At 41.4% G+C, this 24862-nt stretch overlaps 1 protein-coding gene and 1 non-coding gene across 3 annotated transcripts; both read right to left on the bottom strand.

Moving 5' to 3' along the window:
* Nucleotides 1-1540: 1540 nt before the first annotated feature.
* Nucleotides 1541-24267, bottom strand: RNF149 (ring finger protein 149). 2 transcript variants are annotated; one of them, XM_040584721.1, is made up of 9 exons: nt 23665-24267; nt 17059-17309; nt 14126-14194; nt 11172-11254; nt 10606-10702; nt 10067-10096; nt 7751-7946; nt 5291-7371; nt 1541-2138 (listed from the first exon to the last, which is right to left on the bottom strand). In XM_040584721.1, the coding sequence occupies exons 1-8, from the start codon at nt 24122-24124 to the stop codon at nt 7313-7315; spliced, it is 1245 nt and encodes a 414-aa protein (XP_040440655.1). In that variant the 5' UTR covers nt 24125-24267; the 3' UTR covers nt 1541-2138; nt 5291-7312. The 2 variants fall into 2 exon arrangements, with proteins under 2 accessions (XP_040440655.1, XP_040440656.1); XM_040584722.1 differs by lacking the exon at nt 10067-10096 and having other exon boundaries at nt 23665-24265.
* Nucleotides 4860-4975, bottom strand: LOC121084145. Its single transcript, XR_005826612.1, has one exon. It is a non-coding gene; the product is annotated as a small nucleolar RNA SNORD89 (small nucleolar RNA).
* Nucleotides 24268-24862: the final 595 nt, after the last annotated feature.

The following is a 24862-nucleotide window of genomic DNA, read 5'->3' as shown; positions in this document are numbered from 1 at the left end:
AGTTCCTGTTTTTCCTTTCTTTCATGTCAAGACCTAGAAGCTGGATATAACTTCCTAACGATGTGTGCTGGTTTCAGTGAGTAAGGGAAAGTGTGTCTTGGTGTCTAGAAAAAGCTAAAGGTTTATCTTTACATGGCAGAAATTAAGTTTTGGGTGCTGTAGGCTCAGAGCGATACTCAGAGATCACTGAATCTTTCCAGAACGCTGGCCTCATACCATCCCTAGCTGAAATACCACACCTATTTCATGCTTGTAAGAATGTTTCACTGAGGAAAGATGGTCCCCTCTTTTCCATAAAAATCAAAGTTACAAGCTGTTTCTCACTTCAGAACTTGCATAAGCAGTTGCTCTGTGGCTACCAAAATTACTGTAGCCTCTTCCTTCTAAAGCACATAGTCACAGTACCATTTGGGTGCTAGATGCCAGGTATTGGGAAAACTAGGGAAGGAATCGGCTGAAGTATTACTTTAAGCTGATGGTAGCATAGCTGCTGTTTAAGCCCTGAGACTGAAAAGGAAAATAACGTGAAAAGCTGGCTAGTTCTGATTTAATGCTGCTTGATAAATGAAATCTGTTTTAAATCTGCATCTGCTTCTCAAACTTTTATGAAGTACAAGATCAATAATGCAAGGTCAGTCTTGACTGCCTTTTGGTTTTCTCTTTCCAAGTAATTTAAGTTGCTAAATTGCTTGGATTGAAAATCCCATTGATCTGTCATTTTATGCAGCATATAATCTTTTAGTAAGAAGTCCTGTGAGAAGCATCTCTGTTCATTAGGGGTTAGACTTGTATAGCTTCCTAGAGTCAAGATGTATTAGGCTAACTAAATCAGCATTTATTTAAGGTCTGTTCCAATTCTAGACATTCCTTCAAAAATCCAAGACATTTGCTAAAGTCAGTTAGCAGCAGTTGACATAGCTCGTGCGCTGAACTTGTACCTTAATGCTTTACATCTATTAATGTTGGAAGTTCAAATTGAACTACCTTCTATGTACTAGCACCCCTCTTCAAAAACATGGTTAAACCCCCATTTTATATAAGTTTTAGGCTTTTGTTTGAAATTTACTACTACAGCTTATGACAAAATAACAAGCTCCATCAGAAAACTGAACCAGTAGATTACTTTAAAAGAACTTAAGCCTTGCCAAAAAAAAAAAAGTTGCTACTATACTACAGCAAAAGCCTAGCTATTTTGCCACTGCACACTGACATACACAATGGCAATAAACTAGTCAAGTCTGTTTTGCCTGTGCTGGTAACTGTTTCTTATCTTGACCCATCAGTTTTTTTATCTTCCCCCCCTCTTCAATAAGGACATGGGAAGTGAGAGCAGCTGGGGGGGTATCTAGTAGCCACCCAGGGTTAAACCCCCAGAGCCAGGTAGTGGTTACATGGAAAAAATGCCACATGTTGAAAAGATGTGCCTCTTCAGCTAGCCAGCATGAAGTTAAGTTTGTTTTGTGCTGGGCTAGCACTGAGTGGCCTGGAGCTCTTTAAGCACAGCAAAGAAAACAAAACCCTCAAGCTTCTTTTACATTGCTTTTTTTAAAGGTCTGTATAATTTATTACAGAGCTTGAGCTTTTAGCCATTAAGTTACAACAATGCATAACTTGACATTCTTACAGTTGTACATACACAATGGAAGAGACATAGCCCAGTGCTTAATCCAAACAATGCAACCAAGTTATTACAAGGTTACCATGAAAGATAGTCAATTGTGAATACCTGTTGACAGACTAGCAAGTCCAAATGTTTATAGTAGAAGTAACTGGCCTCAAAGTTTTGGACTTAAGCTTCAGACTCACAAAATGATGAAAACTCAAATTATTTCACTCTTCTGAATTAAGAAGAATATGCTCCTTTTAAAAATGCAGTATTATTACCATGTTTCAGATGGTGAAAAGCAGCTTCAGGTCCAATGGAAGTATAACAGACAGTTTCCAGGCAACGCATTCTTCACACAAACACATGCAATTATAGAGACATTCTACTTTTAAAACTTTCTCAAATCAAGTTTTGCAATACAGCAGGATATCAGAGGAGAGAGATCAGGACTTGAATTGAACAAAAACAAAAGCCTTCAGCTTGATTTGTGCATGTTTAATCTACAATTCCAATTCCCAAATCTTCACATCACCTAGGAGAGAAAAGAACACACCTAGTAAAGATCAGTTGCAAGGACAGTAGACATGTTACAAATTTTTACAGCCATTCTGTTTTAGAAAAAAAATAAATGCTGCTACCTTCCATTTCAGGAACTGTAATTCACCATGGCCCCACTATAAACTGCATCTCTTCAACTTACCCAAGGGGAGTCTTGCTCTTCCCTCCTCCACCCCAACTCCTCATCCTCTTAGCCCAGCTCTAAAACTCCATAAGGATATTCAGTTTCCTAGCTTGTCAAAGTACAGCTTTGATGAATGTTCTGCCTCTTAAGATGAATCACATACTCTTAATCTGGATGTGAGACAGGAGCAAGTAAACTAGAGGAGAAAAGGAAAACTAGAAAGGACCACTATTTCTTCTTGCAACAGCAAGCCATTAAATCTGTCCAAGCCATTGTGCAAAGTGTCTCCCAGCCTGGTGGCTGAAAGGAGACACACAGAACAGTCTTGTCAAGCTGCCAACACAATTTGATTCACCCAGCAGCCAACATCAAGAACTCCACTCCCTTCAGGTTAACCCAATGAGATACTGACTCCTCTAGTGGATTTCAGTTCCACCTCTAAAGCTGCAGGGTCAGTATGTTCTTACTGATCTCAGTATCTTTGTCCAGCACAGAAACACTGAATTCAATGCCAAGTGCTGAAGATCAAACCAATGAAAACTACACATGCAACCTCTCCACTCAAAAAACCCAACCAACAAACCAAAAACCCCACCCAAAAAGCAAACACACACACCCCCCCAAACACCCACCTAACCTTCACCACAATATCATCATTACTGGCTTGATTCGGGATGCTAAAGACTCTGTTGAGCAACAGTTTTACACATCAACATACCCAGTGCTAGTAACCCATATTTTTATTACACTAACAACTGAAATAATGTTACACAAATTCAGAATGCCATTCCTAACCTACTGGTGTATGCTTCAAAGTACAGTTGGTACCGCTAACAGTAGTTGTGTATCTAGACAGGAGAAGTCTGCTTTTATGGGGCAGCTAAATATTCAGCCCAACCTTTGGGTCCTATTTGTTGCCGGTATAATGTAAAACCAACACCTTTGGCTTCCGATCGAGCTTATCAAAACCCTGCACACACAGATACTGCCTCTTGCTCAGGCATCCTCTGAACCACAAGGCATGGGAAGTGGGGTAACCATTGCCACACACTTGCTGGGCTCCTTCTCTGCACAACTACTACTAGCTCGTCTTGGAGAAAGCTTAGCAGGTCAGGCAAAAAACCTGGACAACCATTCCTGAATCTGTAAGTGATTAAAAAAAGTTTTTGCGTGTTTGACAAAGTTGCTGCAATGGTGTCTCTCCGTGCCAGTTACACTCTGGCACAGGGTCAGAATTCCCAAAGTGTAACAGCCCAGCCTTGGCAGGAATATACTGATGCCAAATTTATTAAGTCAGCATGGATTAAAAGCATTCTCACTGTAGTTAAATTATCCTACGACTCCTCTGGCATACCTCCAGAATCTAGCACTAATTACTGGCAACAGGTTACTGGACTATATTCACATACTCAGGGGGGAAGGAGTTACTGCTATCTAATCTAACTTCCCTAGTACTTGCAAAGAATCTCCTCCAAGTATTGTTTAGAGTCAAAGCAGCAGCAAGTCTAGGGGTCATTAGTAAAAGAAAATAAAAATTTTCTAGTGACTTTGGTACTGCAGATAATTAACTCACTATTAACATGCATTTAGATCTGAAACGTCTATGGTTCAGTTTTGCTTGCTATCAAGTCTGAAGGCTGAAGCTAAACAGTTACTGTAACATTATTTTCTAGTTTGGCATTTGTAGACTATTATTAGTAAACGAAAAATACTGAACAAAGCGGGGCCTGTAGTTTTCACTTTAAACACCATTTTGACATGTTCATAGCTCCTTTTTAAAAATCACTGCAGCTTCAGAAATGTTCTCCCCGATGATAACAGCAAAACTAATGAAGCCGTGCTGACGAACACCACACTAACACATCTTATCCTACAACAATAACATCCCTTAGTCCTGTTAGGGATTCTTCCCAACTGACTTCCTCAACATCACACTGGGGGGCTGTCCACTTCACCTGGGCGCTGTGCTTCAGCTTCACACACCATCACACCACATGAATGCCTCTAGTAAGAAATCCTCTGCCCGATTCGAGCAAGATCTTGACAAAGGGACACAGGTCTCGGACAAGTTCCTGCATGTTTTATGAAAAACATGCAGCCAGGAAGAGAAAAAGAGATCAAGGCCGGGGGGTGGGGGTGCAGAAGGAACCCACAAGACATACAGCATCGGCTCGCAGGTAGCCTAAGTGCAAGAATCAGATTAAAGGTTCTCCAAACGTAGGGAAGGGAGTCACAAGGCACCTATCCTGCAAAAGGATTCGGGAGGGGCAGGGCAGGGCAAGACTCATGAGTTCTGACCTTCACAGCAGCTTTTGGTAGGTAAAGTGCTAGAAACACCAGTTTGATCCAACATAGTAGTTCCAGATCAACAAAGACTGGGAACCTCTATTTACCTATAGCTGCCTACATCTGTTTACTCAAAGTTACATATTAGCTGAGCTGTAACAGTAGGTCATATGCTTCACATTTCTAATCCTCTCCTGCTACTGTTTTAAGCTCTCTAGATTGTTTCTTCCCTGCCCTGTACTTTTTATCTTACCACTCTTTTTGTTAATACACATCAGCTTTTTGACTGAGGTCAGACTAATGATTCGCTTCGGAAGATTTTTGTCATTGTGCTCCCAAGGAGAGCAAACTGCTTGCTGGAGGCACTGCAATTCGGCCTTTTATTGTCATCATTCCTCAGCAGCACAGCTGGCCTTACCAGACCTAACTGCACAGATTAACTATGTGTGAACCATATTCAACTGAAACACCTACTTACAAGTTACTACTTTTGTAAAAGGCTGAGATGAAACAGGTATAGTACCAGCATTAGAAACATAACCCAGGAATCTTCATGCTCTGACATTGTTCTAAGTCAGTACACTTCAGATACCATAAGCGTGCTTTTCAGTTTGCAGGTCCTTTAGCAGTCGTATGGCTTTCTGCCAGATCTCAGCTTTGATTCTTAAAAAAAGCTTTTGGTTCTATAGGTGTTAGGTAAAAGCTGAAGTACTTACCACATTTCTCCTCTCCAGCATGAATATTGTGCTGCAGGTATCAGCAAGACACAATCCACTGGCTGACAAGACTTCTCTTGGCAACTCCTTTTGGTTCCTCCTTGAGCTAGAGTTTAAACCCTCTCAACATTTACTACATCAATGTTCAGTTTTGTGTTAAGGAAGAGGGAGAAGACTTAGTTTTTAATAGTGAAGAGATAGTTAAAAAGGCAGTTCTAGAAATGTTGACAAGCTTCTTTTGGAGACATAAATGTCCCTATACATGGTCTGGTTTAGTTGTGGGTTGTTTATTTTTTTTTAACTTGTTCAGTTTTGGAGATGGCTGGTCAGTCATATTCCATTCTCATGTGCTTCTTGAAAGATAAAGGCATCACAAAAACTTGCACCTGCTGGTGACATCAGAACTACAACCTGACAATTTTTCCAGTAAACCTATAAGTTACACTCCTACAGGGAAGAGGCAGATTTATTTCTTTAAAGTAGGCGTTAATAGGATTTTTTTAAAGGAAATTTAGAGTGAAACATCTGCTCCGTGAAGTAGAAGTTCAGATTATATTTCCCCAGCTGAAACCTCTGTCATTTCTGGAACATTCATTCTAAAATTAAAAAAGTTATTGCTTCTATTGAAGCTCAATATAAGTTAGAAAAACAATTGCATATTTTCTTAAAAACATTCCAAATATACATATTAAAAACAAAACACACCCTAAAACAAATGTCTAGTAAAAGACACTGTTTTAAGCAACCTGTAGTAACAGCTTTACAGAAGAAAATTGAGGAATGTATACTATTTATAACATGACAATGCTAAAATCCTAAACCATTCACTTAACACTCTTAACAAGTAGTGTTTTAAATATGTGTATTTCTTTACGAAACAGCTTAGCAATTCCTTATACCACTTACAGTATATAAATATTTGAGTAAGAGGTCATAATGGGAGATGCCAGGGTTTATATTTACTCTCAGATGCTTCAGGTTTCTTAAGTGTTTTACTATAAGGCACAATACTGCTAATCTAGAAGAAAGGAAAAGCCATTGGCAAACCTAGTCAAAACTCTTAATGTGGAATATCCAAGAGAAGAATTCCAGCATCTCCATGCAAAGGGAAAAAAAAAAAAAAAAGAAACCCCCCCCAAAAACCCCAAACTTTGTAGAGCCTAAGAAACAGTTTCAATTTGTACATAATGAAGTGGGACAGGATGGGAACAGGAATAAGGAGGAAGTAAATTCTTATAAATAAGACTAATAAATATATTTTAGCCATAATTAGCCCTTTACCTCTGTTCTACTGAGTTTAAGATTGAAAGAGGTAACCAGTGTGCATATACCTAAATAAGTCTACATGCTCAGCACGTTAAGACCACCTAGCACAACCTACTACTGCCAAATTCAGTATAAAAAGCTAGCAAGATGGAGAAAGTCTCCTTTTCTCCCAGCATCCACTCCGAGCAGAACACATTACAAGATCAAATTAGTATTTGTTACATCTAAGGAAAGTTGCAACTAGCAATTTTTTCATCACAAAAAAAAAGGATATGCAACATATCCGTGAAGTTATTTGATTCCTTCAAGATTACATTATGTCTTTTCTAAGCCTATCCATCTCCAATTACAACAGAACATTTTAATAGTTGTAGTCTTGTAAGTGTTCTCCATGTGTACATACCGAATCTAAATAGTGCATCCAAAATATCTGTTAAGACATTCTACATTGTTTTCACTGCCTAGTCTTCATCTTTGTTAAAGCCCTCTGGAACACAATGACATTGTAACAATGCTTACAGAAAAAGGGTTATTGCATCTTTTTTTAGGATGAGACATCCAGAGGAGATTTTATAAAATCCTCCTGTGTACAAAATTCTTAGTTATTAGCCCTTTTGGAACACCAGCTAGAAAAGTTTGAAAGGTAAAATAATTTACATTGTTATTTTTTCCATTAACTAGACAAAAGTCCATACTAATTAAATAAAAAATAATAGTTCTTCAACAGTCTATTCAAGGTATCTTCCATTAAGCAGTTCAGTGGGAATTTCCATTAGATAGATGATCTCCATGCCGGTTATTACTGACATCCACATCTAGAAGTCAGAAATTAAAGGAAAAATTGTTCATTGATTTACCATTTTAATTCATTTTATCTATTGCATTAATCCAAACTCCAGCAACAAATTTCATGTTCATATATACCTATGGTTCTTAAGATTCTCCAGGTAAATGATCCTCCTAAGACACTGTTTACATCTTCCCCCCACCCCTGCTCAAGACCAGTTTTCTCCAGCTCAACAGAATTCTCTCAAAAAAAACTAGGTGATTGTATTTTGAACATCTGTAACCAGCTCCACTCAGTCTGGTCCCCACTGCGATACTAACACTACTAACATCCGTCAGAGAATGGCTTCTTCTAATGCAACAAATGGCATTATGGAATGTCAAGTGATAAAGTTAATTATTACTTACCAAGTAATGCTGTTGTTTCACCTGCATCCTCTTTTAAACTGGTACACTGTAATACAGACTCATTAGTGGAGGAAGCCGACAATTCGCTTACTTCATTTCTGTCATCATCTTGTAAAGCGATACTCAGACTTCCGACTGAAACACTGCCACTTATTGATTCGGGTATTGCAACTTCAAGTACATCTTCAGGGTCCCCCTTCAAAATGAAAAATATTTAACTGACACTTTTGTCTACCATTAGGCATCACCATTCCTCCATGTTACCACTTTGTAACCTCACCTTATTGGAAAAGATACCGGGTTTTTGCCTATTATCTACGCACTCATGGGTACACTGTGGAGCAGTGTCCACTTCCAGTGCTATTGTCTGACTGCAAAGAAACAAAGCCAAGCAAAAGAAAAGCCACTTTTTCAAATGCACCCCAAAGCTAAGAGCAGCAACAGGAGGAGTCAGCACAGCCAGCCTTCTGGATGGAGTATTTCAACACCGTAGCAACAGTATTGCTGCAGTCTGGCTAGGAGCAGGCTCAGCACATACAAAGGCTTCACTGAGGAAACTTATTGATCCTTCATGAGTTTGTGGAAGCCTCTGTTTTTCATGACAGTAGTTGGGCAAAGTTAGACTTTTTTTTTTTTTTTTAACCAGAGTGAGCAAACATATGACATCACAACAAACTTCCCTCCTCCTCTACCTCCAGCCTAAATTTCTGTCTGTTCCAAAAATGCAAACGTGCCAGCTTGACACTTTGCAGGAACAAACATCTGCAGCACAGGCAAAGGGATTTATTTCACCCGTTGTGTAGCATGAACCATTTCTGATCCATTCTGAAAGTTAATTCAAAGTCCTACATGCACAACTCTGTTCTTGCAATTAAGCAGACCACCTTCACTAAACCATTGCCACTGATGGACTGACATTATTTATACATAAACAATTACACTGCAGTACAAGTAGCTACTCTGTGGGCTTCATAAGAAGTATTTTTCCTCTCTTCAAACAGTTAGCAAAGACCCGTCTTAAGACTTAAGAAATTCTACGCTTTCTTTCTTTAGCACCAAAGCAACCTATTATTTTGAAAGAAACCGAATTTTAATAAGCTATAGAACTGCTACAATTGCACACAAGTGAAGGCATGTGATACTAATCTCTACATGTGTGGGAAGGGAGCATTCATGATTTTGGATTCCACAGCTTGGGTAGTTAAAATAAGCACTGAAACTGCAAGATACAGCAATGCTCTACTTAGTCAGACATGCTGAACTGCAGTTCTTTTTCTTGCAAGGAATAGCGTAATGCAGAACTAGACCACTGAAGTCCACTATTTACAAAACAAAAACTAGGTAGTAAGACTTAGTGCTTCCTTTCTACTTTGAGCCTTTAAAAATTTTGAAGCATTTAAAGTATTTTTTCTCCATAAAAGCAAATTGAGCCTTCAGCCTCTTTGCAGAAGGTTTAGTATATTTCTGTAGTAAGGCTGCTCATTCTTGTCTGCAGTTATGTCATTCAGCAAGCACAGTGCTGTAAGAAGCTGCCTTGCTCTTCACACTTTTTTCCTCCCATCAGTGAAAAAGTCACACGCTCTACAAACTAGACAGAGAAACCTGGATCAGGCTGAAAATTAGGCTAAAAAACCCTGAACGACTTCCCACATTATTAGGGACTGATGCACGAACAGGACACATTTCTCCCATGCCATTCAAAATCAGAACTGAGCTTCTGTATTTAATGCAATCCCATTCAACATGCTTTCAAACATGCAGAGGAGGTATTATGCCTCCTGGTTAGGCCTGGTATCAGTATTCTCTGCAACAGCATGAATTCAGGGAATAAAGGTTCTAGTTCTTCTAGTATTTCAGCCTGTATACAAAAGGCTATATTCCTTCTGCACATGACACAAGTTACATCACCTCCAACAATTAAGAGTGAGCAAAAAATAAGCTGCTAACATAATATTTAGGTACTAATAGCTATTTCACATGACAAAAAGGTTGCAACTCTTGGGTAAAGTGACTTACACAGAAACCCACAATCTGGTACATATATTGCATAGCAAGAGTATTGTCACCTCTGACCAAAAAAAAAAAAAAATAATTCATAGAACTCCTCCATAGACCTGCTAAGTCTCTGCAACAAAACAGGAGAAAAACTAGTCAAAATGCAGACCTAGTCTATGAAAGGAAGGTCCCTGAAACCAAGGAACACCCCTGTTTTCTGACGATCTCCACAGATTGGTAGAAGAGAAAAGAGGTACATTCATGCCTACGCCATTTTAGTTGAACTCAAGACTATTTATCAACAGTGACCAAGTAACCTACCGCATGTGTCTTCATCTCTCTTTTCTGGTGCTGTCAGAAAGAAATGAGAGCACATCATTTTCTCTACTTAACCAATTTCTGGTGAATGTCTTTAGGAAGGTTCTAAGTACTGGCTCATTTACAGTGATAAAACATGGCATATGTGGTAGTACACAAGCACTCAAAATAGAAAAAAACTGTCATTTTTTCCTTTGAATCGCAGTTCTCAACAAGATCAAATACATGCTCTAGATCTATTGTATTAAGGCAAATTGCCTCACCTCTGCTTCAACTTCTTTCCTATCATCAGCTGGAGACAGAAAAAAAATTTGGTTTATCACAGAAGAGTACACAGAGGATTCCTAAGCTGCCCAATACACTGTTTAAGTTCTTAGCTGTAAAATTCCCTTAGTTTTTCTGATTCTCACCCAATTACTCTTTCATCTTTGCCCAGCTTCTTCAGCCTCGTCAAGCAACAACTGTTCTCATTGTGAACAACATGAAGTCTTTCCTCCTGCACTGTACTTCTACCTTGAAGATTAAGTAAGTGTGCAACATACCCAGTATCCCAAAGCTTTGATAACGTCTAGTTTACACATTGGACAAGTTCGGTGGTCCAAAAGCCAAGGGTCAATGCATGTTCTATGGAAGATGTGCCTAAAGAAAAGAAATGCCCTTTAGAACTTATCATGAAAGCCACACACTATTCCTTCAAACAACGTGCAAGTTACCACATTAAAAAATAAACCCATTCCATTATAGCCCTGACAATTAGGTACTGCTTAATGTAACAGGACAGACAGTTCTGGAAACAGCATCTTTCACGTTAGCTTTCTGAAACAAGAGATGTTACTAACCACAAGAACACCACAGAGTTACCAGTTCAACAGTGTACAGTTCTAACTTAAAGCTCTACTTCAACCCTACACTTCTCCCAATTGCTCCTTTTTCCTACATAGATCCAAACCGCTCCATGGTCTCCCAATGCCCTTCAACACGTAACAGGGCAAACAAATGGCACAGCTTCAACTCTGCTACCAGAGCTTCAGAAGAATTCCCAGAAAGCTCATCACCTATTTCTTAGGGAAAACATGCTAAAGAGGAATGAATAATTACGGCAACTTACTTGCATGGCAGAATTCGGACAGTGTCTTTCAGTTTGTAGTTCTCAATGCACACAGCACAGTTTTCCACATCAACATCTAAACCCTAAATATGTCAACACATTGAAATGCATTACATGCATATTTCATTACAGAACAAGCTTTGTGTAATAACTAATATGTATAAAATGGTTTAGCAAATAAAAATACCTCTCGATATTCCAACAAGAGGTGATCTGATCAAGTGATACCAAATACAAAAGCAGCCAAACCTGGATTTTCTAATTTGAATAGCTATACATGGTACCTTAAGTAATTTAAGTCTCAAACATTGGCTTTGCTCATGGGAGCACAGTAAAATTTCAGTTCAAAATAACTACAAAGTGAAGAAATTTTAAGAGGTCAGCACAGATAAAACAATGAATTCTTAACTGATGGTCCCAAAGACTTGCAAGTGCTTAGAATTGATTCTTGGGGTTTAATACTGCAAATCCCTTCTTCCCCACTTTTCACTTTTTTCTGCCACATCCTAGTGGATATCCCTTGGCAGCTAAGAGAACTGAAGTATGCAACTTGGGACGGTTTAAAACTTCTGTCCAAGCTCACACCAGAGAGATTGCATTTTGACTGTATTTCCCCACCTCAATATGTTCCCTTCTAAGGTTTATGTATCTTTCCTAACAGGTCTTACTATCTTATTGAAGCAATACTTATAGCTGCAGTGCAAAGTGATGGATATCTCCAGATTCAAGAAAAATAACTCAGTGTAAATTAGGTTGTATAAAACATGAGTATTAGAAGAACCGACAGTGGGCCTATTTCATCCCTTTCATCCCCTATAAAATAAGAAATAAGTTTTTTGTTTACTGCTTACTGAAGCAGTTCAATTTCATTGATTTTTTTTTAATTAAAAAAATTCACTCAAATGAATTACTAATGCAAGCAAACTTTCAAGTTCCAGGCAAATACCTCCCTCCTTTGCATGCTGTCAATTTACATAATTAATACCTTAAATTCCCAAGTAAATCAAATCAAGATTTTTTTACGGAAGCAAAGCTAAGACAAGTACTTATTCTACAACAAATATTTGTTTTATTCTGTACAAGAGGCAAAATCCAAACACACCATATGTAGCACATACTCAAATGAGTGTCCATTTTACAGTAATCCCATAAGCCTCTCAGGAAAGACCTACATGATAGCAAATACACTTTTAAAATATTGACCTATTTTTAGTTAAATACCTTAACCCCAAGTGAAGTGATAATGAAAGACTGTACTGTGTCACAATAAAAGAAACATACTCTTTTAAATGCCTGAAAATAAATATTTAAAGGTAAAGAACTATGTACATTTACAGAGTAGATAGGACTGTTTTCCAGATAGGTTTGTATTAATTCATGAAAGTACCTCTGCATCAGTAAATTACATAAACTTCCTGATAGTAGGCTGATTCAAATCAAATTAGCAGACATGATTTACCAAGCAGAAAACTTCCATTTTAACAGACAGTTTTTAACCTTATCTCATTCTACTTCACTTAAGAAGCATTCATAGTTACAACCAGCATACTGCGTGTAAAAACTTACATTCCCCCCATTTTATTTATTTTAGTCAATAGCATATCAATGGGAAGGAACTATCTAGTACACCGCAAAAATCTCACGGTACAAATCCTTTTTAGAGGTCTACTGAACATCAAGTTAAAAGCAGTTAATATTTTCCTTGTGGTTCTCACCATAGGTTTTATCATGACCATTTTACATCCATTTCTTCCTGTGCTGATGTTATGCTTTGATACTGCTTTACCCAAGTTTTGGTTCAATTCCATCTTGATCTCTGATCTCAACATTGTATGATCAGAGAAGCATGAATATCCCTCTGTTCACAGCTTGAAATAGAATATTTTTAATTTTATTCTAAATTCCATCAGAAAGTTACAAATACTTGCAAAATGCTACTTTAAACATGCTGAATGTATAATAGGAAAAAATACAAGTTCAAATATGGTTTTAGGTTTTGTTAAGTTTCAAAACTGACTTACTAAATGAAAGACACATTCTCTGTAGCATGTAACCCAAGCTGAACAGCTTCTGTTGAACTACATCTTTTAATGTTCTTACACATAAATGTCCTTTCTCACTTCAATTTTACTCATGGATTAAAAACCCCTAATCCTTTTTTTTCATCTCTGAGCAAATCAGTCCTTAAGTAAAAACTAATCAAAGACAACAAGGGCTGAGGGAAAAAAATGCCCATGTAGTAGCAGAAGTCTAGTCAGAAGCTAATTTAGCATCTAGGATTAGAGCGGCCTGAAACTAAGACAATATTTTCTTTCAAAACCTTGGCTTTTCCTACTTCAGTTACTAGAATACAGCTATGAGTTTAAGCCATATGCTGTCAAAGCTAACCTTTTGAAAGCTGTTTAAATTTTTTAGAAGTACATTTCTATGTATTGAAAGAGAGCTATTCTAAAAATTATGCTTCAAGTCTCTACAGCTCCTTAATGTATTGTATGTTAAAAGATGAAACAAGTGTTTCATTTTTCAAAGCTTTTTGGATTTCTAAGGCCTTCTGATCAATAAAAAGATGGATGTTCTTTTAAGAAAACAAAACATTACAGCAGTTGTAAGAACTGTGCAATCAATAGGTCCTAGGAAGTATTTTGTAATCCACTTGTTGATGTTTTCAAGTGCTGAAAAGATATATTACATTTCCTCATCTTTGCAGTATCAGCCCTGTGGTCTCCTGTGACATTCTGTATAACCAGATACTATTTGCAACAAAACAGCCTCACATTTCATAAGTAGTTCAAATTTGACTCTTAAATTTCAAATTCTGCCTTAGAAGGCAAAGCCCTAAAATAAGCCTAAAATTGTCACACTGAAATTATGTTGTGAGGATTTTAGTTTAAATTCTATGAAGCCATTACAACAGTTTTTAAATCACACAGCAATAGCCAAAGGCACTGAATTACCTTTTCTCCACGTTTCACAGTATGCAGCTGAAGCTGGCTGATGGCTTTCTTGGTTTCTTTCCTATGTCCCTTGAATAAAGATTAAGTATTAGTATACAAGTTTGTTTTCAGAGTTATGTTTTAAAGCTTTTCAATATTTTCCATGTGGATTACTAAGTCTTCTGAATGCATATAAAAAAAAAAAATTGATCTCCAATTAATTTTTTCACAAAATACTTCCAACCAGCAGATGTTGAAGAACTGCAAGTTTTGCATTCTAGGGGCACAGCAGCAAATATCTACAAGTGTACTGCTCTTAGAATGAACTCAACAAGCCAAGAACTATGCAGATCAAGTTGACATACATAGCCTTGTATCATGACTGCCTGTATTAAGGGCCTTCCCACACAGGACAATTGGAAATAATGTAGGCTTTAGAGGCAATCAGAGCTGAAACAACAGCCGTATAACCAGAGCTTCTAGTTAGGCAAGCCCGTGAGCAAGCACACCGTGCGTTTTGCACCAGCTTGAGAGAAGGTGGAATCCTGCCGGGCAGCCTACAGCTGGCCACCAGGTCAAAAGGCTGCTTGTAGCTATTAATACTTCCCCTCAGTTAAACACTGCCTCACACATACAAAGCTCTGCACTGAAAGGATACATTATGCAAAGGAGAAGACAAGAAAGGCTTAACAAACATGCGACACCATACTGGACTTCTATACAGTAACAGCCCTACTTATGCTCAGAAGGGAAGCAAGGAAATAAAGCGGTACTGTATTTGAAGACAAAGTACTAGCTACTTGCTAGAGACTAAGAAACTGAACGCTCCCAATTAACAGATGTTGACCTGTCTAGCAGAAGCCCCCACTGATGAAATACCACAAAGGAACAAAAAAACTAAAGTGGCAACTTTCCTCTGTGGTGATCATTATGACATATCATTCCACAAACTTACAGTATTGAAAATTGGAATTTTTATTTTTTGTAGTGTTAAAAAGAATTAGTCTGAAGGTTCTCGCAGGAATGGACAGAGAACCAGCAGCAGCAGTCTGTTCCACCTTCTGTATCAGCTCAGGGTTTTCTGCACAGTCCTGTTTCATCATCAGTAGCAAGGAGATCTTAAAAAGTTTTACTGCTATACTGATCTTAGAATAAATCTTAAGAAACCCATATTCACCTTAACTTAGCAGCTACACAGCAGCTTGCTTTAAAGCATGACATAGTTAACTCCAAGTTTTAATTATACTGGAGTCAATAAGCCAAGCAAAGTAAGATTTGGGTCAGAAAAGTAGCTTTTTGTTTCCAAAATTATTTTAAGATTCCTGAAGATAAATCTTGACAAAGATCTTCACAAATTTTTGTTTTCAATGGCCATTTTAAAAGAAGGATAACTGAGAAAGTGGCATAACCTTCTAGCACTAGACCATTTCATTGAATTAAAAAGCACTTGTATGACAAGCCCAATGGCAAAATCTATTAAGAGTCTGCAGTACGTATTTCTGGTAAACATTACATTCACCATAAAAAAAATGCTGTTACAACTATTCATAAAGCCTGTGAACTTCCCATACCATGTACTATCATAAACCCAACAAGAAGCAGCAACTTTCTTCACCAAGCAACTGTTACAACAAAAAACACACTCCTTTTTCAATAAATCCTTCTCAAAAATTTTGTTTTCTTGAAAGTATTCTCAGAATCAAAGTTCAAAGCTTACAGCTTAGTAGAAAAAACTCCAGGGAAACAACACTGAAAGGAAACCGCAAATTTAACCAATACAGAAGTCCCACATGTTATCCTCAGTCACTGAAAAAAGAAGTTAATTATTTTCCTAGAAGAGTCCTGTAAGTCCCAATCAGACCTCAGACTCCTGAAGGCAAACAAAAATTCCCTTCACTCCTCCCTCAAAGCTAGGATCTACACGTTCAAGCAGAAGGCAGGGGAAGTCCACGTGATAAGCAGCCATTTGAAACAATTTTTTGTTGTTCTGAACCAAGGATTAAAAAGAGAAATGCTTGCCAAGAAAAATAAGTGCAACTTTCTTTTTCACTTAGTGGAGAACTATGGCAGAGCTTGCTGATTACCATGGAAGGAACCTAACCCATGTGCAAGAGTTGACAAGCACAGGGAAGTTCCATGCTAAGATATTTTCAAAACTCAGGGGGACTAGGTCCTCAGCTCCAGGTAAGTTACTCCCTTGAGTGTGGGGGTTTCAACCAGATAGCCTCCAGAGGTCCCTTTACAACCTAAATTACTCTAGGATGAAGTACTTTCCACAGGGAAAGAAGTAAAGCTGACTTCTTTTAACCTATCAAATAACGGGAATATGGAAAGGGTAAATAAGGAGCAAAGTTATTGCTTCCTAGTCTTCCCAGTACTCCCACCACTCTCAGCACTTTGGGTAGTCCAAGAGAGCTGAATCTCACCACGCATGCCCTTTCTAGGTTGCTGCTATTCAGTACTCTACAGTGAAGTGGCAGGATTACAAGTAGTTTTCATAAAGGTTTAGAACCAAAAATTCTAACTACTTCTGGGCCTTAAGAAACAAATTTACCATGGTCTCTTACAATTTACAAAAACCTAGTTAGGGAAATTAGTACTTTCAGGATGAAAATTACTTAAGAATGAAACTAATTTTTAGTGTCAAAAGGAAGGAAGTTAAGTTAGGTGACAAATCCTACAAGAAGCTGCCTTTACTCAGTTGTTGACAAGTGGCTAAATATACTTCCCATGACTTCATATGCATATCTAATAATTATAACTAGCCAAACCTGCAATGCCAATTAGCACACTGCTTACTAGCCTCACTAACCATTACTGAATAGCATTCACAGATAGTAAAGTAGCCAGAAAGCACAGATTTTCAAGAATGCTTCAATAGACAAGAAAAGTTAGGCAACTGATTTGACACGAGAAGATCATAAATACTCTAAAGCATCATCATCTCTAATTACCTGGTTTCCAAACTGTGATCCTGTATACAGGAAACGTTGTATATAGTAAAATATGAGCCAAGCAAGTGATATAATCATCATGGTGATGAAGGCGATGGCCACAAACACAACTGACTGACCACTAATATATTCCTGCACATGTCGTGTGCCAACAACAATAGTCATTTTTACTGGGATCCCTCTTCGTACAGGCTCCAATATCTCTATTCCTTTTGGATAGCCAACCATTATCACCACTGTATTTCCTGTTCCTGTTGGAGGGGGAAAAAAAAAAAAAAAAAAAAGTCAGTCATCACAGTAAAAACTAGGCATTCTGCTTGGGTGCTAGTTTGGACCTCTTCAGTTAAGATCAGTGAGAAAAGTTACAGGAAACCCACTGAGTTTTTTTCAGGCATAGCAGACTTTTTATGTTAAGTCTATTAGTAAAGAACCCTTTATTTACTTTAGGAACATCTCAAATGCAAGAAACTCCAACAGATGCATCTTTACTGTTTCAAGGCCCTATACTCATTCTACACAGTGAGGTGGGATGTGGACGCCATGCCAACACCAGACAAGTTATACACATCTCATCTTGAAGTTGCTGAAGTTCTAACATGCAAATCAGGAACAGCTGGTCTTTTATTCGTCAGTGTGGGAATTTTAGCTGCAGATGGAGACAGTATGTGAATACCATGAAGAGAGACACATTCTATTAAGTTTGAATTTCAGTCTGAATCTGTAGCACAGTTACACTGGATGTGTGGAGAGAAAAGATATTCAGATATTTAAAATTAAATTACATTAAACATTGAAATACTTAAAAGATTCTTCAATACTAAATATTCAAAATGTAATGTGACTTCACAACAAGAACTTGTTAAGAAATACTCTGGGACTCTTTCGGGGAGCCCGGAACCAAAGCATTTTTCTATTCTGTAGGACTTGAAAGCACTCAATTCATATGAAAAAGTACCTAATTACAAAAAGCTTTAAGCACTATACTGCCACCAAAACCAGTATGATACTGTCAAGACCAACTAGCAGAAACCAAAGATCCTCCGTGACTAGAGTTTTACTCTGTTTTGTCGGGAAGCATCTCCAGTATTGCCTCAGAAACATCTAACACAACCATTACAAAGTAAATTACAAACAAACATATTTGTTACAAATGTCTCCTTTTTACTGGTCTATGCTATTTTTATTTGAATAGTTTGTACTTTGTGCATACCAACACTGTTATACACTATAGCTTTACAACTTGCTTTGCACGCCTACCTTGCAGAAAAAGTGAAAGTAATCTGACAGAGAAAGTAGAGGAAGAAGAAAGAAGAGAGAGGTTTTCCTAGCTGGAAAGCTAAAGCTGTAATGCCACAGCTACCTTTTTAGATTTACAAGATTACTCAACTGAAACAAGACCTCTCACTGTAAACTTAAGCCTTCTTCCCTCCTGGTTGTGCTAGGCCCACTACTGAGAAGCTATGTTAAAAGAAATGGTAGCCTAATTTACAATGTTACATCAGGTGGCAATTTTCAAAACTCAAAGCAGCATTCCAGACTCATCCACCTCTCTGCCTACTAAGGCAGAGTTAATTTGCCTGAAATATTTTAAGGAAACTCCTTTAGCTGAGACAGTTCTGGCCGTGACCTCGTTGACCTGGCCACTCTGCTACCGCGCCAAGGGGAATTCGCAGAGGTTTCACAGCTCTTCCCTCCATGATGTGCAGATGGTCTGCTGTGGATGAAACACTAGAGGTTCCAGTTACTAGTTGAATAACGCTCCTACCTCAATGTCAGTTACCTTTTTTCAGTTTCACCTTACGCAGCCATCCCACTTCTGGTCACCTACTGTAAGAAACATTATACCCATCTGCCAGATCTAGACCCAGCAAAAGAGCAGGTTTTCCAAATAGAGCTACACTTTGGAACTTTTGAGGATGGTGCAGGAAGACAAGGAAAAAGGCACTACTGGGGAAAGGCCCAACCTTTGTCTCCCCTCAGGCACCCACCCAGCTCGTGTTGGCTTGCCTGGTGGGTGCGTGAGGAGATACAAAAAAAAAAAAGCTGAAGACAAACAGGACAAATCCACAAGAAACAAGGCTCCACTAATTAATTCTACTCACCAACAATGTGCCGATTCACACAACACAAGTCCAAGCATACTAAGAATTGGATAATGTTATTCTCCTCTCTGAACCAGCATGAAAGCATTACCAGAGACACACATGAATCTCACAGAAAAAAGTACATGAAACACTCCTTGCTTTCTGATCCTGCACAACCCCACAGGGAGTTCACAAGAAAGGAATGTATGAAAGCAGAAGTTTATCTCATATTGCTGAGAATTGTTATCTGCATACCTAAATCAGGAGTTTGGGTCCTACGTCCTTAATCAACTGTAAGAGTTACAAACAACAGAAGGTTGCCTAAGGATGGCCAGTAAACAGTACAGGAGTCCTGAAAAGATTTGTGGTTTCATTCAAGCTTGGGGAAGAAAAGAAGGCTTCAAGATTAGAGGCAACCTGGATTTTTCAATCAATAAAGGTTTCTTCCTCAATCCCGCAATCTTGAGTCAGTTTAATCCTGCTATCTAATGCTCTGTGTGATTCCTATCAAAAAAAGTATCAAAACCCCCACAACTAACAGTAATGCCCTTCTCTGTTTTGTCGCTAGCATGTCCAACTATGAGCCAGTGATTTCCTTGAAACAAAAGTCAGGCTACTTTTGTGCAACGGCTGCTAGACACTGTGACACCTTCCAGTTTTAGAATTAACACAAGTATGCCATACATTTTAAAATAAATGCCTGTTAAAGGCATTTTAACGGTTTTAAAGACTTGGTGATGAGCCTGCCATTAAAGTTACTCCTGCTTCCTCTGAACAACATAGCAGCTCAACAGCATACAGTCACTCCTTGAGTTAAGCCAGCCACTGATTTCAGATCCATCCTTTCAGTGGTACAGTTCCAGAAGCTTTCAGTAGAAAGCATCAGTAATACAGAAGTTATGCACCATCTGAGAATCCTGATTAGTGCTGAAAGGAGTGTAGCAGAGCTGAATTACATGCCAAGATAACCCTAACTGCTGCTTTGGAGCTGGCAAGAGCTTACAGTATTGTGAGTACACAGTTGTTTGCATCTGTTTTGTTCAATATACCTGCATAAAAAAAACAGGACAATGAGGAACAGAACCAGCTGGGTGTATTTTGGCAAAGCTACACCAAATCAAAGATCATTTTCTCATGTAGCCAAAGTCATACACTCAAGTCCCAAGCTTCCCTTAAATTGACAAGCCACACACCAAAGCTCCACTCCAGACCTATCAAACTATTGTAGTCAGCCCTCCTTTCTCCCTTCCCTCTGCGTGTCAAGCACAATCATATTTTATTTCGTAGCCTTCAAGGTATCGAGCTTATGTTCTGATCAGGACCACCAAACCCTAGCTTGAGAGGAGATTCCAAGATGACTGGATGCCCAGCATGAAGTATAACAGGAAAAATACAGAACCAGAAGACCTTTTTTCTTTCCACTGCAGTATACCCCTGCCCCCCGCAAATGTTCAAACCAGCACCAAGCCTCTAACTTTCAGCCTGCTCTCCACAGTACTCCACACCCTGCCTCTCCAGACTCCTCTCCCACCCACTCCCAGCTAATATTTACATACAATACTTACTCTGGTTTTGGAAAGGAATTTGAAGCCTCACCACCACCACCAAAAATAAACAGAGTTAAGACTGCCTGCAAAGTCTGTACTCCTGTAAAACTTAAGTCTGAGTTTATATTATTCAGATTCAATAACTGAAGTACAACTCCTTGGGTCATTTGCGTAAAACGAGTATCTTCCACTGGAAAAAACCTCCTCAGCCACACGTGAAGAAGATGTTTCACTATCACCTCTCTCAAGGAGGCAAGTCATCCAGCATTTTGAACAACATAATTCAAGCAGAAGGCAAAGGCCTGAAAAACATGACACATCAGTAGTCATATTTGAAAAACCTTCTTTTGGAAGGAGGGACATGACTGTAAGGCTACATACGCAAACTCTCAACTCTCCTGTTCCAAAACTTTAATTAAAAATCCTACTCACTGCACTCACAAAGCTCATAAAGTACTCACAAACAATAACTAAACTGCAGACTATTTGGAACATTTGTCCTTTATCAAATGCTTTGACACCAGCTAGAGTAAACACTTCTCTGCCTGATCAAGAATCTCTTTTTACTCAAGTTGGAACGTGTCTATGAACACCAAACTATCCCACCACCACCAACAGCACACATCACCCACCAGAAAGTTCAAAGGCCTGGTTTTTCAGAAGAACGAGAAGACTAAACTTTGAGATCAAAAGGTTATCTATTTACCACCCTCACGTAATTCAGACTGCGCCTCTATCAGCCATAACCATTGTTACACCTCACGTAACTTTCAGTGCCATTAATTGCAAGTCCATTAAGTGGATGTTCCTTAGGCATATAACTCCACTCCTTAGTTACAGCACTGCAGATTTCCCAGAGTATTTATTCTTAGCGCTCCTCTCAGAAGTAGGGTTTGTTTCCTCATGCATCAGTTCGCAGATCCCTTTACCGGAATGGCAAACTTGGATCTTGTGAAATACAGCTTTACCTTCCATGTTCTTTCTTGCCCATTCTCCGTAGAGTTCTCCTCCGCTTCCACAAAACCCCAGGATTTAAAACACTAACAGTAATTCTTCCCTATGTTCCCAAAATGCACTGAAAAATTTAAACATTCACATGTTTGAAAGTTTCAACCATGAGACAAAGACTTTTGATTCCAGCCGAGTTAGTGATTATATTGCAATATATTGTATTCCTGCCCCATCGAAAACATCCTGAGGTCCAAGCTGCATCTGTTAAGTCAGTAAGTATATTCTTGCATATATACACAATACTAAATCACACTATTTACACAGGTAGAGCTTTATCAGCAGCATTCTGCCTACTTAAGAGAAAACAAAACAAAGACAACCAGCAATCAGGGAGCGCTTCTCTTTATACCATTTACAGATCTTAACTACAACAGCAAGTCCAAACCTGAGTATATGCCCAAGAGGTCTTTTGCAGCACAGAGGTAACAGAAGAGAGACAGAGACACGTAAAGTATTGTCAGAATAAGCAAGATGAGAAGAGGAGGAAGAGATTCCACAAAAGAGCAAATAACATTTGAGAGGCTACAAGGGCATATAGAGGAATGCGGGAAAATTCCCACAGGCAGGAAAATAATTTTTTTACTGACTGGCCAATACAGAGTGACAGGAAAAAGAAACTGACAGAAGGTGAAGAGGAAAGAATAATTAACCAGAGTACCTGAACTGCCACATGAGATCAACGTTACATCTTCCCTAGCATCCCACCTCCACTTTCACAGTGGATTAAGAACACAAGAGACGGGCCAGGCTGACCTACCCAAGCAAGCACGAGGCTAAGAGGAATGGTAATCCCACTTCCAACCCCCAAACCGGTGGCCACTTGGTATTCCAAGAATAGAGATACATTGGTTTCTACCCAATATATCCATACACGCTATGAAGTAACAGGTCTCTAACTGAGATTTTTCAGCTCACTACATTAACGAAAGTAAGTTTGGTTTTTTCAGTTCTACTTCACCCAAATTCCTGGTCATCCCCTTCCTCACAACCAAGAACGACAGCTGGACATTAACAAACTCACTGTTACAGGACCATGCAAAGCACACATCTGAAGCATTTTTATTTTTTTTTATACTTGGTTTGCTTTGTCTTTGTAGCTGCCTCTGAAGATCTTCCAGTTCCTCGGAAGTCTGCAAACGCAAAGGGATTTTATAGCAGTTTCAAGGTTTTTCCCTCCCCTTTGATTCAAGCATTTGATGTTGTCACGCTCATAAAAATCCAGCAAGACTTTCCTGTCGTAGCCCAAGCAGACACTGCAGCAGCAGAACATCTGGGTTCTTATCTCAGCAAAAATCAGAGATCTCTTCCGCAGGCTACAGATCACCTGCACGCTTGGACAAGCCAAGCCAACATCCTTCTCCAGGCTTCGGTTTTCCTACCACATTTACAAGCATTTAAGAATTACTTGATACTCAAACCTCTCTCCCAGCCTTTGCAGACCCGCGGGAGAAGAGGACGACGAAGCTGTTACAACGAAGCCTGTACCAAAAGCTATCTTCCAGCCGCCACAGCTCTGCCTTCAGAGGCGCCAGAAGGCATCACCACGGTACCTGGCGCGTCTCCGCGCAGCCTGCGGACGGCGGCCTACCTGCACCGCCGGAGCCCTTCTGGCAGGGGGTGCAAAGCAAAGAGGCAGCGCTGCACGCAGCCGTGGCCCCGGCGCCCCCCGTGCCCTCCCCCCGGCAGCCCGGCACCCGGCTGCCCGCTTCGGTGGCTTCGCGCATCTCCTCCCCGGCGCCAGGGCGTGAACCGGGCAGACAGAGGCCGGTCCCGGCACCTCGCAGCGCGGTTTAAAGGAAGAGGAAGCAAAACCCCGGCTCTCTGCATCGCTTTTACGGGGATTTCTGCCTTCCCCCGTGCCTCACCGCGCAGAGCCGCGCTCCCGCCCCACCGAGGCGGCCCGGCGCCCGCCACAGCCGCCCCCCCCCGGCCCCGCCGGGAGCGCCCAGCCCGGCCCCGCTCACCCAGGTGGGACATGGAGACGGTGCTGTTGCCGAAGCGGGCCTCGTTGTAGATGACCACGGCGGCCGCCCGCTTCCGCGCCGCGTTGGTGACCTTGTCCTTGAAGGTGCAGCCGCCGCGGGCCACCAGGGCGATCCAGGGCGGCGGGTCGCCCTCCGGGGACCCGCGGCCGCCGGGCAGCAGCGGCACGTCGTAGTCGGTGTCGGCCGCGCAGCCCTCCATGTGCCGGGGCGAGGCGCCGCGGGGGATGCCCACCAGGCCCTGGGCGCTCTCCTTGGGCGAGCTGTCCCCGTAGCGGCCGCTCTCCGTGCTGCCCTGCACCGTGCGGTTGCTCAGCGGCTCCACGTACACCGTGCTCACCCACGCCGTGTACCACTCCAGGGCCCGCGCGCCCTGGCCCACCGGCGCCCCCAGCGCCACCAGCGTCGCCGCCACCAGCGCCAGCCGGGCGCGCCGCACCATGGCCCGGCCGCCGCCGCCGCGACGCGGCCCGCCGCGACCAGGAGGAGCGGGAGCAGAACCGCACCGCCGCCCGCCGCGCCTCGCGCTACCCCGCGGCCACCCCGCGCGGCGCAGGTAACCCCCGTGCCCGCCCCGGGCGGAGCCCGCCCGCCGCCACGGCTAATGGCGAGGCGGAGGCCGGGCCGCCCCGCCCCGCCCGCCCGGCTGCGCATGCGCGGCCCCGCCCCCCGCGGCAGTGTCCCGCCCCCCGGGGGATGCCGGGAGCCGGGGCGGGGCCAGCGGCCGGGGCGGGGGGCGAGGGCACAGCCTGAGGGCGGAGGGCGGCGGGTGGCGAGTCGTTGCCCGTTGGGGTGGATACGGAGCGGCTCCTGCGCGGCCGGTTCCCGCCGCAGTTCCCGGTCCACCGGCCTCCTCGCGCGGCGGGCCCTTGGGACGCTGCTGGGCTCCCAGCCCCCGCCGTGGGTGGCGGTTCTAGGCCCGGCCCGTCAGCTGGGCCAGCGGCACGCGTGGGGCAAAGCAGCCGCCGCGGCACCCGCGGGGCGCGGCCCTCACGGGTAAAGCGTGTCCCGCTGCGGGGTGGCGGTGGGAGCGCCGGGCAGGGCGGCTGGGACGTGGGGTGGCAGAAGCCAGCCGGGGATGGAGCCGTGTGCGGCCACGCAGGGGGACAGGGACAGCGCCGCTCGCTGCCGGGCACAGCAGGTGCCTGTGCGGTCGCACCGAGGGGAGAGCATTTCAGAA

This window comes from Falco naumanni, chromosome 2, assembly GCF_017639655.2.
Source record: "Falco naumanni isolate bFalNau1 chromosome 2, bFalNau1.pat, whole genome shotgun sequence".
Classification (NCBI taxonomy): domain Eukaryota; kingdom Metazoa; phylum Chordata; class Aves; order Falconiformes; family Falconidae; genus Falco; species Falco naumanni.
The sequence above is the reverse complement of the archived record's forward strand: the minus strand, read 5'-3'. Positions and strand labels throughout refer to the sequence as shown.